The 12,378-nt window shown below is 48.2% G+C and overlaps 7 protein-coding genes across 7 annotated transcripts; 6 read left to right on the top strand and 1 right to left on the bottom strand.

Moving 5' to 3' along the window:
* Nucleotides 1-645: 645 nt before the first annotated feature.
* pyr5 (FAD-dependent monooxygenase pyr5) lies at nucleotides 646-1,826 on the top strand (the record flags this gene model as incomplete). The annotated part of the gene is made up of 3 exons (XM_057116116.1): nucleotides 646-965; nucleotides 1,133-1,221; nucleotides 1,405-1,826. 3 exons carry the CDS (start codon nucleotides 646-648, stop codon nucleotides 1,824-1,826), a joined length of 831 nt encoding a protein of 276 aa, XP_056971999.1.
* A 1,374-nt stretch (nucleotides 1,827-3,200) lies between these two features.
* On the top strand, nucleotides 3,201-4,985 carry N7484_005696 (NAD(P)/FAD-dependent oxidoreductase; the record flags this gene model as incomplete). The annotated part of the gene is made up of 7 exons (XM_057116115.1): nucleotides 3,201-3,247; nucleotides 3,382-3,478; nucleotides 3,533-3,557; nucleotides 3,624-4,040; nucleotides 4,099-4,367; nucleotides 4,421-4,652; nucleotides 4,702-4,985. The coding sequence occupies 7 exons, from the start codon at nucleotides 3,201-3,203 to the stop codon at nucleotides 4,983-4,985; spliced, it is 1,371 nt and encodes a 456-aa protein (XP_056971998.1).
* Nucleotides 4,986-5,714: 729 nt separating this feature from the next.
* Nucleotides 5,715-6,297, top strand: N7484_005695 (nucleotide triphosphate diphosphatase NUDT15; the record flags this gene model as incomplete). Its single annotated transcript, XM_057116114.1, has 3 exons — nucleotides 5,715-5,802; nucleotides 5,860-6,065; nucleotides 6,136-6,297. 3 exons carry the CDS (start codon nucleotides 5,715-5,717, stop codon nucleotides 6,295-6,297), a joined length of 456 nt encoding a protein of 151 aa, XP_056971997.1.
* A 612-nt stretch (nucleotides 6,298-6,909) lies between these two features.
* Nucleotides 6,910-7,812, top strand: N7484_005694 (uncharacterized protein; the record flags this gene model as incomplete). The annotated part of the gene is made up of 1 exon (XM_057116113.1): nucleotides 6,910-7,812. One exon carries the CDS (start codon nucleotides 6,910-6,912, stop codon nucleotides 7,810-7,812), a length of 903 nt encoding a protein of 300 aa, XP_056971996.1.
* Nucleotides 7,813-8,492: 680 nt separating this feature from the next.
* Nucleotides 8,493-9,577, top strand: N7484_005693 (inositol-pentakisphosphate 2-kinase; the record flags this gene model as incomplete). The annotated part of the gene is made up of 2 exons (XM_057116112.1): nucleotides 8,493-9,335; nucleotides 9,392-9,577. The coding sequence occupies 2 exons, from the start codon at nucleotides 8,493-8,495 to the stop codon at nucleotides 9,575-9,577; spliced, it is 1,029 nt and encodes a 342-aa protein (XP_056971995.1).
* Nucleotides 9,578-10,022: 445 nt separating this feature from the next.
* Nucleotides 10,023-10,671, top strand: N7484_005692 (thiamine-binding protein; the record flags this gene model as incomplete). The annotated part of the gene is made up of 4 exons (XM_057116111.1): nucleotides 10,023-10,082; nucleotides 10,160-10,265; nucleotides 10,384-10,486; nucleotides 10,605-10,671. The coding sequence occupies 4 exons, from the start codon at nucleotides 10,023-10,025 to the stop codon at nucleotides 10,669-10,671; spliced, it is 336 nt and encodes a 111-aa protein (XP_056971994.1).
* A 373-nt stretch (nucleotides 10,672-11,044) lies between these two features.
* N7484_005691 (uncharacterized protein) lies at nucleotides 11,045-12,293 on the bottom strand (the record flags this gene model as incomplete). The annotated part of the gene is made up of 3 exons (XM_057116110.1): nucleotides 11,045-11,814; nucleotides 11,877-12,052; nucleotides 12,106-12,293. The coding sequence occupies 3 exons, from the start codon at nucleotides 12,291-12,293 to the stop codon at nucleotides 11,045-11,047; spliced, it is 1,134 nt and encodes a 377-aa protein (XP_056971993.1).
* Nucleotides 12,294-12,378: the final 85 nt, after the last annotated feature.

Genomic DNA, 12,378 nt, shown 5'->3' with positions numbered 1-12,378 from the left:
AGCCGATACGCAGGGGAAAGGGCATTCCCGTAGTGAGGTTCATCCCTGTAGAGTTTTCCTGCAGGCTTGAGTGTACAGTATATTGATTGCCAGTATTGGCCAGTAGAGTGTCGGTGAGCAGAATCAGGCGTCATGAATAGTGACCGGGCTTGGAGGGACTTGACACGTTCACGGGCACCGGCGATTAAGGGCTTTGAGCCAGCATTGGTGTTTTAATATCCTTGGGCTCCTGTTCCCAATGTCACCCCATATGTGTTCAGCCGCAAATCATACACAGAGCCAATCAACAGACGAGTATTAGTAGCACATGCTGCCTTCCACCTGTATTATGGTTCATGAATGGCATAGTAATTATAACCACCTAGTTAATTGATGTGTTCACAGACGCAATAATTCCCACCTAGATGGGCTTATATAGACTATGTATGGTTTCGTGGTAAGGTACCCAGTTGTAAACCTTGCCCACAACTTAAACCATGGATAGATGTCAAATCATGACTCTCCCTCATGTCTTCCTTGCCGCTGCCGCCCATAATTTTGACGACCAAACAAAGACAACATATTGTTTTTCAGAGCATAAGGTATTGACTTGAAAGACGATTGAGTTTAAACACAGCTCACAGACTTGCCACTTCCTATTTTTCAATGACGAATTTAGAAATGAAAAATTCCCGCCGCAGTGGGCCCTTGAAAGTGGTCATCGTTGGCGGGTCTGTCGCCGGCCTAACTCTCGCTCACTGTCTCGACCGCGCTAGTATTGACTATGTCATCCTAGAAAAGCGTCGAGAGATTGCTCCACAAGAAGGAGCTTCAATCGGGATCATGCCCAATGGCGCACGTATCTTAGAGCAGTTGGGGCTCTATGCAAACTTAGAGGCGGTTGTTCACCCATTGGAGACGGCATATATTACCTATCCTGACAGTTTCTCCTACCGCAGTCATTTCCCTGACCTTCTCCGCAAGCGGTATGTCTGACCCTCTTCTTCCTTTTATTGGACTGCATAGTCCATGTCAGATGGCCAGATGACCTTCCAGTGCTCCTAGCTTCAGAGAAGAGCTTCTCTCATCTACTCTATGTCCTCTTCCTCCCTTGATCCAACCTCTAATGGCTAATTGTATGGCGGTCACATAGATTTGGATTTCCCTTGGCCTTCTTGGACCGTCAAGCAGTCTTCCAGCATTTGAGCGCCTCTCTTCCAGCCGCCGATCGACTTTACTGTGGTAAAACAGTCCACCATGTTGAATCATTTGAAAGTCATGTCCGAGTGCATGTTTCAGATGGAACATGTTTTGATGGCGATGTTGTCGTGGGGGCAGACAGCGTCCATAGCACAATCCGCACCGAGATGCTGTGATTGACCGAGGCGGACAAGAGTTCAACACAAATCCCTGACTCCATGACAGCAGACTACGGCTGTGTGTTTGGTATCTCAAGGCCACACCTGAAGCTCGTGGCTGGACAACAAATTCCTTGCTACAATGATGGCTGGAGTATTTTGAGTGTGATTGGCAAGAACGGCCGTATCTACTGGTTCCTTTTCTTCCGTCTTGATCAACGCTATACCTACACCAATGCTACACGTTTCTCGTCCGATGAAGGAGCTCAGCGATGTGCGAAATTTGGTAGTGAGCCCTACTGGCAGGATATCACCTTTGGCGAGGTGTGGGAGCGACGCGAAACCTTCAACACGACTGTTCTGGAGGAATATCTCCTTTCCCAATGGCATTGGGGCAGGATTGTCTGTCTGGGCGATAGCGTGCACAAGATCGCTCCCCATACGGGGCAAGGCGCCAACTGTACTGGAAGATGCCGCTGCGCTGTGTAACATCTTACAACCCTACGCCAAATCTGGCCTGCCATCCCAGCTGGATCTTGTTGGCCTTCTACAGGCTTTCGTTTCTGATCGTCGGAGTCGAATGAAACTCGTCTCGGGGCCCGGATGGCCATGCGATTTCAGGCTCGCGAAGGTCTTGTCAAACGGATTGTGGGCCGGTATGTCTTTCCTTACGCTGGTGATATACCTGCCAACAAGGCCTCTCAGGGAATTGCCGATGCCCCCATGATGACCTTTCTGGCAATTTCTCGGCGCTCCGGTACTGGGTGGGTGGAATTTAGAAGCAAAGAGAGTGGGAAAAGGGAATTCTTCATTACCTTGACTATGCTACTACTTGGGGTTGTGCTGCGTTTCAAGTTCTGGTAGGGAGTAAACATCTGAATGAGATCATCAACCTTATCAGATTGCAGCATTTAGTTTCTTTGAATTCGGACATCAGGTTAAGATGAATCCCAGTGTCTCACTTGTATCGGACCAGATTACTCTGTTCACAGCTTTACGACCATATTTATCAATTGTTTTTTTTTTCGGTATTTTTCTCAGCTATATATTCCATGTGAATCATCAAAGGCCTTTAATACCAGGGCAGTTCTTCGTATTGTCTTTCCAATGTTTCTCATAGCTAGAATACTTGCCCAAGTGACACACTCGGGTAGTAGTATTCCGACTGAATATTACGGTTTCATGTTTTGGGCATAAATTTATACAAGGAACATGGACCGTAACGTGAATCAACTGATTCACACATACAGAAATAACGGGCCCTTGAGATCAAAAGGAATCAGAATGACTACAGACTTGAAATACGATTCAAGTGCCCAAAAGTGAAGCCACGTACACCCTAGGTAGACAGTGACCTGCAGTTTCAAAATGCCGCGCAGCCCCGAGATCCACGTTGCCAGATCATATTATTCACATATAGACAAGGTTGGCTTGCTATAATAAGTTGTTCCAGCGGAATCCAATTTGGGTAACCAATAGGGACTGGTGGGATCGTGCGATACTCTATCCATTGCCATACTTCAATATCTGCAAAGTGGCTCGATTATTGACGTCCACTAATATTTAAATTGATCCACGATGTATCCTATACATGTCAGGGTATCTGCCATGGCTGTATAAATGTGGGTATGCATTTCAAAGCGATGGTTTTTTCCCAATAGTGCAGCATCTTATCAGCAGCAGCGCGGGGGCTCGGAACGAGCGGGAATTGTGATATGCTCCATTGCTGATAAACAGACACAGATTAGCTGATAATCATATTTGGTATTAACAAGGCTGAGCAGATCCAGGTTCTCTGAAAAAATTTCACAAACTGGACTGTGGAGACGAATACCTAGGACACACAAAGCGTTTCTGGAAAGCATGTCGATTCCAGTGGATTGTACGGTACTTGTCGTCGGTGATGGCCCGTGGGGTTCCTATGCTGCATCGATATTGGCTAGAGAGGGCATCAAACTGCATTGCTAGAGGCAGACATATTCCAAAGGTAAATAATCATTAAATTTTGTGCTTGTGTTGAAAGATGACTTGACTGGCTTGATAGATACCATATTGGTGAAAGCTTGCTGCTAACAACGCGCCACTACCTGGATCTGATTGACCTAACGCCGGACTTTGAGGACCACGGCTTCATGCATAAGGTAAGTCTATTTCAGGTAAGCAAAATACATTCTCAACTTATATTTTATCCACAGAACGGCGCCGCATTCCGGTTCAATAGTAAGCCAGCCGCATGTAAGTCAATTTATGACTCCCGCTCTCAGAGATCTGCTAATAGAAAACCAGACACGGATTTCCTAGCTGCCGGGGGACCGAAAAATCACTCGTGGAACGTCATTCGTTCCGAAGCAGATAACATTATCTTCCAGCATGCAGGAAAATCCGGTGCAAAGGTATTCGACGGAGTGAAAGTTCATTCTCTTCACTTCATCTCCTATGGCGATCAAGAAGCATCCGACATAAATCCAGGGAAGCCTATTTCTGCATCGTGGTCTGCTAAAGATGGAACAACGGGCATTATTCGATTTGGATATCTCGTGGATGCATCCGGGCGAGCCGGATTGGTTAGTACGAAGTATTTGAAGAACCGTTCTTTTAACCCGGGGCTCAAGAATGTGACAAGTTGGGGATACTTTCGCAATGCTGGAAGATATGGAGCAGGTACTTGTGCTGAAGGTGCTCCCTATTTCCATGTGCTTGAAGGTGAGCCTGTCTACAATGTCCGGAAGCGCTCTGTGTGTCTGACTCGGATTTGCTTCAGATGGAATGGGATGGGCTTGGTTTATCCCTCTTCACAACAGAACCACATCAGTTGGTGTGGTAACGCAGCAGAGCTGCGTCGCCTCAAAGAAGGCAATGATAGGATCCCCGTCCTCTAAGGATTTTTTTCTTGCCAATGTCAAAGACGTGACCGGCCTTCATGATCTGCTGGGGCATGCTGAGCTTGTCTCGGATGTGAAGTCAGCTTCTGATTGGTCTTACAGTGCCTCGTCATATGCTAGCCCCTATATCCACATTGTTGGCGATGCGGTATGCTTCATTGATCCCTTGTTTTCCTCGGGTGTTCATCTTGCTCTAACGAGGTGGGGGGGGGGGGGGGGCTATCTGCGGCGGTCACGATATGTGCCTCGCTGAAGGGTCAATGTGGCGAAGCCTCTGCGGCAAATTGGCATTCGCAGAAGATACGCGAGGCATATACTAGGTTCTTGTTGGCCGTGGGAAGCTCTTACAATCAGATGATGGGGAAAGAGAGACCTGTCCTCAGCGAGATTGATGAGCATAACTTTGACCGAGCATTTGATATATTCCGACCTAGTCAGTACGATTTCCTCAGTGTTCTCACTTTTGCTGATATCATTCGCAGTAATTCAAGGCACAGTTGAAATTGGCGGAAAGCTCAGCCAGCAAGAGCTTGCTGAATCTGTCAAGTTTTGCATTCACGTAATACAGAAGATGGATGAAACAAAGGAAAGCCATGTGAAAGTGGACCTTGACAGGCCTACCATCGGGCGAAGTCCTGTGATGGCCAAAATAATCACTGCAAATGGAACTCAGAGCCCGGAGGCATTCCAGTCTGATGTTATTGATGGGATGGCAGCCGATGTTTCCCGGAGTAATCTGGGGCTTGTTCACGTGGAGAAGCAATGACGAATGTATCAAGGCAACATTTTTCTGTTTGAAGTTTTTCGGGGTATCTGAAGTTTTGTCCTGTGGAAGCTGTACGATCTTCAGTCCCTCCCCCCGGTGCACCCAGATTCGGCAATTTGACACCTGAGATAATTGGCATTCGTTGGCAACTTTTCCAGCAGATTTCGACCTTCAGGCACTGGAATATTCACAGTGTTTTCTAAATTTCCCTCTGTAAAATATCCATTCGCGCTAATCCACCATCATATTCTCTTCCCAGTGTCTCAGAGGGTGCGTTGGTTTCCCGCATTTTGACAAGGATTCTCAGTGGATGCACGTCGACGGATAGAACAGGGGTCTGCCCATACAAAGACTTCAAATCGAAAGAAAAGTCTGCCTAGCAATAACGTGTTTGAAATCCCGATCGTCACTTTGTGCGACTGGTGCCTGGTGCCTACAGTAGATAAGCCCCAGCCATGAGGTCTAAGCCACAAGGCGGATTTTGATCAAGGCGCAATGTCTAGAGTTGGATGTGGTATTGGCGCTAAGAGTTATTTATGAGCTCTTTCTATCTCTAGCTAATTTTGCCTTCTACACTTCCTTAGTCTTGTCCGCCTCTCTATCTTGGAATCTTGGGTGAGAGCTTTGCTTTTTTTGAACCCCGCTCGGCACGCCCCACAGTGCTCACCCCTTGCAGTGAAGACCCAATAGATTTCTCTGCCGCACAACAAAATCGTCGATCTCAACATCATGGATCCCAGAGTCGGTGTCGGAGTTTTTGTGGTGAATACGGAGGGCAAGTTTATCATCGGCAAAAGAAAAGGGAGCCATGGAGCAGGTTAGTCCAAATGGAACCATCGATCAACCTCCGCTAAACTTCCTGGGATTCATTCAGGAACATGGGCTCTTCCAGGAGGCCATCTGGAGTTTGGCGAATCCTTCGAAGACTGTGCGGCACGAGAAATACTTGAAGAAACTGGCCTGGAAGTTCTCAAGTTGGAGTTCCTGACTGCCACAAACGATGTCATGGAGGCTGAAGGGAAACACTACATCACCATTTTCATGCAAGGCATCGTCAGCAATGCATCCCTTCAGCCGCAGGTGAGTTAATCACATTTTACTTTTTATTTACCCCTGCGTCTTGCATGTAGCTAAAATGTGGCAAATCAAGCTTTTGGAACCGGAGAAATGTGACGCCTGGAAATGGATCTCGTGGGACGAACTTCGAGCTCAGGGAGAAACCCAGATATCCGTGGGCCCAGAGTCTCAAGGGCCGAAGTTGTTCTCACCTCTGATCGCTTTATTCCAGCAACGGCCAAATGTTCGTGTTTAGTGCGGGACAGATCTGCAGTCCTGATGACCAGAAGCGAGCATTCAAGGTCAATAAAGTATTTGAGATAAACATGGTTACACCTTGAATGTCTTGCCTGCGCGTTTCATCGCATGACTCAAATACTACTTGAAGGGAGTCTTCCGTAGAGTCAACTTTGGAAATGATAAGCATTTGTACCACCTTTCTTCATTCCTCGGATATATTATCTTTCACGTTGCAAGCGCAGCCTGTCGATCTCAAATGCCTTGAGACTAGTTTATGACGATCAAGGTGGAAAAAAGGGGCAAATGCAAAAGGTCCAAGCCCAATATGTGCTTCTTCAAAAACAAAGTATACGTAATCTGAGCAGCACTAGCGGCATGATCAGCATCATTGAGCCCCGAGTTGACCCTCTCCTGTGCAGATCAATATTAAGGTCCACATCGTGGGTACTCATCAATAGAATCTATGGTGTTGCAATAAAAGCAAATATGATCTTGCGCACATATATGAAGGCTAATGTCCCCAAAGATATTAGGTGTCATTCATTTTCATACACTCTTCTGGGATTCCTTTTTTTTTTTACCAACCTTACCCTTATTTGACCCTTATATTCACTCATTTGTGCAAACAATGCATTTCAAACACATTCTCTTGGCTTCAAGCCTAGCCCTCTGGAGTAGCCCCGTGGCTGCCACTCCCGGGAATCTGAATGGACTCGGCCCTTTGGATTCCTCTAGCCTGTCTGTGAAGCGGTTTGAGAAGCTCGCTAGACGAGCTGATACCGCCGCATCTGATCCGCTGGCAGGCTTGGAGGACCTTCGTGCTCGAGAGGATCCTGAGGATCCTGAGGAACGACCCTTCTCTGACTACTTTGAATTTCCTGAACCTACGCCAACTCCGACCCCTTCCTCATCTGATCCATTAGAAGGCTTGGGCGGCCTCCTTCGTGCTCGAGAGGATCCTGAGGATCCTGAGGAACTACCCTTCTCTGACTACTTTGAATTTCCTGAACCTACGCCAACTCCGACCCCTTCCTCATCTGATCCATTAGAAGGCTTGGGCGGCCTCCTTCGTGCTCGAGAGGATCCTGAGGATCCTGAGGAACTACCCTTCTCTGACTACTTTGAATTTCCTGAACCTACGCCAACTCCGACCCCTTCCTCATCTGATCCATTAGAAGGCTTGGGCGGCCTCCTTCGTGCTCGAGAGGATCCTGAGGATCCTGAGGAACTACCCTTCTCTGACTACTTTGAATTTCCTGAACCTACGCCAACTCCGACCCCTTCCTCATCTGATCCATTAGAAGGCTTGGGCGGCCTCCTTCGTGCTCGAGAGGATCCTGAGGATCCCGAGGAACTACCCTACTCTGACTACTTTGAATTTCCTGAACCTACGCCAGCTCCGACCCCTTCCTCATCTGATCCGTTAGAAGGCTTGGGCGGCCTCCTTCGTGCTCGAGAGATTCTTGAGAAAAATGGTTATCAGGTGCCATCTACATTTGAAAGACGCCTGGCTCCCACGAAGTCTGCATGAATCGGCGCATCAATCAGACATTTGAACGATTCGTGATGTGTATACCTTCAAGTTTTATTCTGTCGGTCTTGTTTTCATTCGGGGTTGAAGCACTTAATTCGTATATTTATATTTAATATGTTGACTGCTTCATTGGAATAATTTTATATGCTCGAAATTAACATGAGCTTCGAAGCCTTGAATCATGTCCTTTGCTGTAGTTGCGTTTCTACATCAAGTGTGGGGCGACCGTTCTGCCTCGAATGCCCAAAATGGGCTAGCGCGCACTGCAAGCCATTCGCGAGCTCAACGGAGTTGATTCTCCGTTCTTTCTCTTCCAATGGGCTTATCAACTCCAATCGGTGCTGACACACGTTCAAGTTGATCAGCTCTTGACAAGTTCGGATGGGAACTTGTTTGAAGTTTCAGATGCCTCCCCGATTGCCGCGCTTCAACTGATATGATCGGCCCTAGAGCCAGCGCCACTGATGCTGATAACCCCCACATAAGGAACTAACCCCTGCACGCTATTCCCCCTAGTTCACCTCTCTGGGGCTTTTCGATCTATCACGCACGGCCGCGTGCGTGCTTTCCTCTCCGCCTTTTCCTCCCTGGTTGTTAGCTTCGTTGATCATTCCTTTCTTTTTTTCTTTTTGTGATCCCGGGGTGCATCCCTCGACCCACACGACATTTGTTTTCGAATGACCAACCCCAGTCTCCTAGAGCTACCTCAAGGGGTTCAGCTCGTCTATCTCGCCGAGGGCGGAGCCAATGTCATCTATCGCTTTGTGGCCGCCCCAATAAAATCGTCACTCGTCGTTAGGGAACCCAAGAGACCGGTCTCCCCCATGATTGACGAACCTAGATTGCCTGCCGGGTTTCAGGGAAAATTGCTCCGCCTACGCAAGAAGACTGCCGGCAATATATCATATAAAGAAATCAATCGCAATTTCAATACTATTGTGCGTCCCTTATTCAGACCAGAAGAATTAGTGGATCAGTCCCTCATTCTGCTTCCCGGGGGTCTCATTCAGCGCTGTAATGAGCAGCTTGTCGCTACTGAACTTAGTGGGCAGCGACCCAAAAAGCGACATGGCGGGTATCTTTGCGCTGATGAGCCATTTGGCTTACTTATTACCGACATGACGACCTTTGATACACCAGGCGCTATGCTAGCGGAACTCAAGCCGAAGTGGCTCACGCAGTCTCCTTCTGCACCCCCTATGGCGCGGCGGTGTCGAACTTGTGCTTTAAGGGAGATGAAGAATTGTGATGCGCGATCATCGGGCTCAAAGGAGCAGCGGTCGTTTTGTCCTTTGGATCTTGTGTCTGGGCGCTTTGAAGACGTCCTGCGTGCTACGACTCTCGTCAAGGGTTGTAATGATCGGACGCGACTGGCGCACATTCTGTTTCATAATCCGATCCTTCAAAGACTACGATCCCAGCAGACCTCGTGGGCAAAGGTCGGCCTACTTGGTCCGCCCGCTTTATCTCAAAAAACATCACTCGACATGACTCTGCGGGACTGTACAATGTTTATCAAGGTGTGTGATACTCAGGGGGCTGTTCTTCATTTTCATTCCTCTACTAACACTCATAGATCCCACGCGATCGGGAAACACCCGTCGAGATCCGCCTGGGGGACTTGGATTTGAAAACAGGCGCGGGAGGAAAATCCACCTATTGGAGAAAAATCGAACTTCAGCTCCTTGATGGTGGCTGGTATGCCGGGTCCAACAGCAGTCAAGAACCCAGCGATTGTGCACTTCAGTACTTAACACATTAATTCCCGGCTTGAGCCATCATAGTCCGGTGCATTTGGACTTGACCCCGGCTTGCATAATGAATGCATTTTCACCGTCTCTTATGGGAGAGATTTATGATGCACGATTTTATGACTAATGGGCGACTTTAATATCTACCCCATTCTTCTATGGTTATTTAATTAATTTTCAACTCTTGTCTTCTCAATCAATCCACTTCATCTTCATAGAAAAAGCCCGGGATACCTAGCTTGATCCTCCGAGCTCCCAAAGCACACGTGTAGCTTTGTCCCATCGGACTAGCCAGATTTAAAACAAACATATATCTGCAATAAAGCCCGTCAGACGAAACGACATGCTTGAGTTTGTGTAGCTCATTCGCTGGACCCAAGCGGGTTGTACCTCGAACACAAAGATAACCTCCGCTCCACCCCACCATTCCAAACTCCCCACATCAACTCCCTCACAATGGACTATAAGTCTCTCCCCACTCCTGCCCACTGCGTTGCAGACTTCTGCTTGATTCCGGTTAGTAAAACACTCCTGTGCTACGCTATGCCATTTGTTGGTGATTGGTGTTTCGCCGGGCTGACAGACTCTATTAGATCGGCACCGCGTCGGCTTCAGTCTCGGCCCAAATCGCTGATGTCCAACGACTGATTCAGCAATCCGGTGTGAAATATGTGATGCATTCTGCCGGGACTACGCTCGGTGCGTTCTCTTTTTCTCCGATTGGCTATCGCTGTTTGCAAAGCCTGTTGCGTAACTTTCTCGTGTTTGGGCTGGTAGAATGATTATTCAGTACTATATCTGACTGTGACTCTTTTAGAGGGATCTTGGGACCGTGTCCATGAGGTTATTGGACAGGCGCATATGATGCTCCACCAACAGGGCGTTGTCCGAATCCAGACCGACATCCGGGTTGGCTCGAGGTATGTTTGGTCTTTGCTCTTGTCCGGGGTCCGGGAACTCATTTTTGGTTGGATACTGGGGCTTCCCCCGATGGTGTGTTATGTTAATCAAGCTGACGACTGGTTCGATTGGATATAGGACGGATAAGGTGCAGTCTCCTGAGGATAAGGTGAACAAGGTACGGGAGTTATTAGGAAAACAGTAGATTCTAGATTATTTCCTATTCGACTCGGAATACGGGTTACAATAGACAGAATCATAGTTTGTCAATCGTTTCGCTCTAAATATAATAGTTCACATAACGATGCCACAATATCTTGTACAAAAGTACGGTTCTGTTCATCCAATCGTTGCAATCAAGCCAAAGCCAAAACCAATAACGCCTTTACCTTTTGCATGGGCGTGTTGCGCCATGCTGTCCCATACCCGAATACCGTACCCTCCTATATCCATGCTCTATATACCGGGCGAGACACTGAGTACTGAGTACCCTCAAGAAATGTTTGACAACAGAACGCTATACAGTCATAAACATGCGTGGAAATCCAAAATGCAATAGCCGGGGTATAAAGAGGCAATCAAAGGCTGATACCACCTCCGAGAATGCTACCCCAGTTGCCACCAACCCAGACCCAGTTACCCATAGAGGGTGTAGAGCCTGACCGAGCGGACTCGGCGAGGTTGACTAGGCTAGTGAGAACGCCGTTCACGGTCGAGCCATCGTTGCTCGAGGTCATCGCAGATGTCGAGACGGAGGTTCTGCCCACGGCATTGGTGACATTGTTCAAACTATCAACGGTGTCGATGGCCGGGCCACGGTTGAAAAAGTCCACGAGGATGAATGTGGGCTGGCGACCGTTGTACGCTGACTTGCACTTTGTCGCCGTTGATCCCAAGTTACCCGTACCACCGGACGGGGCGTTCGTCGTCGCGACATAGCTGGCATTCGGGTACTCGATATCGATAACCGAGATGGTAGAGTAGAGGAAATGGTTCATCAAGGGGAGAAAGTTGGACGCGAGCGCGGAGGAAAGATCATTTTCGTAGGTGGAGGGTCGGTTGGGAGTGCAGGTGAAGTTGGAGGCATCGGTCACATCGTAGTTGTTCTCCCAGACAAAATCCCACTCGTCCAGCAAGTAGGGGTAGCTGGAGCTTGCATCGAGGGATGCGACAAAGTTCACGAGCCGGGTGCCGTTGTTGATCATTTCTTGAAGGGTTGGCCAGGAGGATGGTGCGGTGGTGAGGGAGCTGGGCTCGTAGGCGTAGCTAGTGATGTTGGCATCCTCGTAGATGGCGCCGAGTTCGGCGGCCGTTGCCGAGTCAGAGTTCACAAGAAGAATGGTGACGACTATAGAGAATATGGCCCGTTAGTGAGTGTTGCATGCTTTCGCACCGAGTACCGTTGCGCACCTTCGTTGGGGTTGTCATCGAGCCAGGTCTTAATCTTGCCCAGCCAAGTTTTCAACAATCCTGCGTCAAGCAGATCACAGCTGCTGTGGCACAAGTGCCATGCGGAGTCGCTCTTGTGGACTTGGGCGGTTACTAGTCGCACGCCAGCATCGAGTTGGGTAGTAGTGTCGTAATATCTATAAGAAGAGGTTAGATTGCCGATTTTTAATCTCCGATTGCATTGACATACTGATCGCCGGCAATAGATTCATCGGTGCTAGAGTCGCGGACGAAGGGACTATCGTGGGCACCCAGGTGTGTGATCTCGCCGTAACTCTTATCGCAGAGATCGGGAGAGTTGTTGCAGGCGGTGGTGCGGACATTCAACGGATTGCCAAGTACCAGCGGCAGTAATGCTAGGATATTAAATGATCGCATATTGTGTAGTTCTATCAAAGATAATGGAATGAGCAGAAGAGTGTCAAGAGTGTCAATAATAAATAATGAACCTGGGGATATTCAT

Source organism: Penicillium longicatenatum, assembly GCF_028827895.1.
Source record: "Penicillium longicatenatum strain IBT 33135 chromosome Unknown contig_3_segment0_segment0, whole genome shotgun sequence".
Lineage (NCBI taxonomy): Eukaryota > Fungi > Ascomycota > Eurotiomycetes > Eurotiales > Aspergillaceae > Penicillium > Penicillium longicatenatum.
This window is presented reverse-complemented; position numbering and strand designations above follow the sequence as displayed.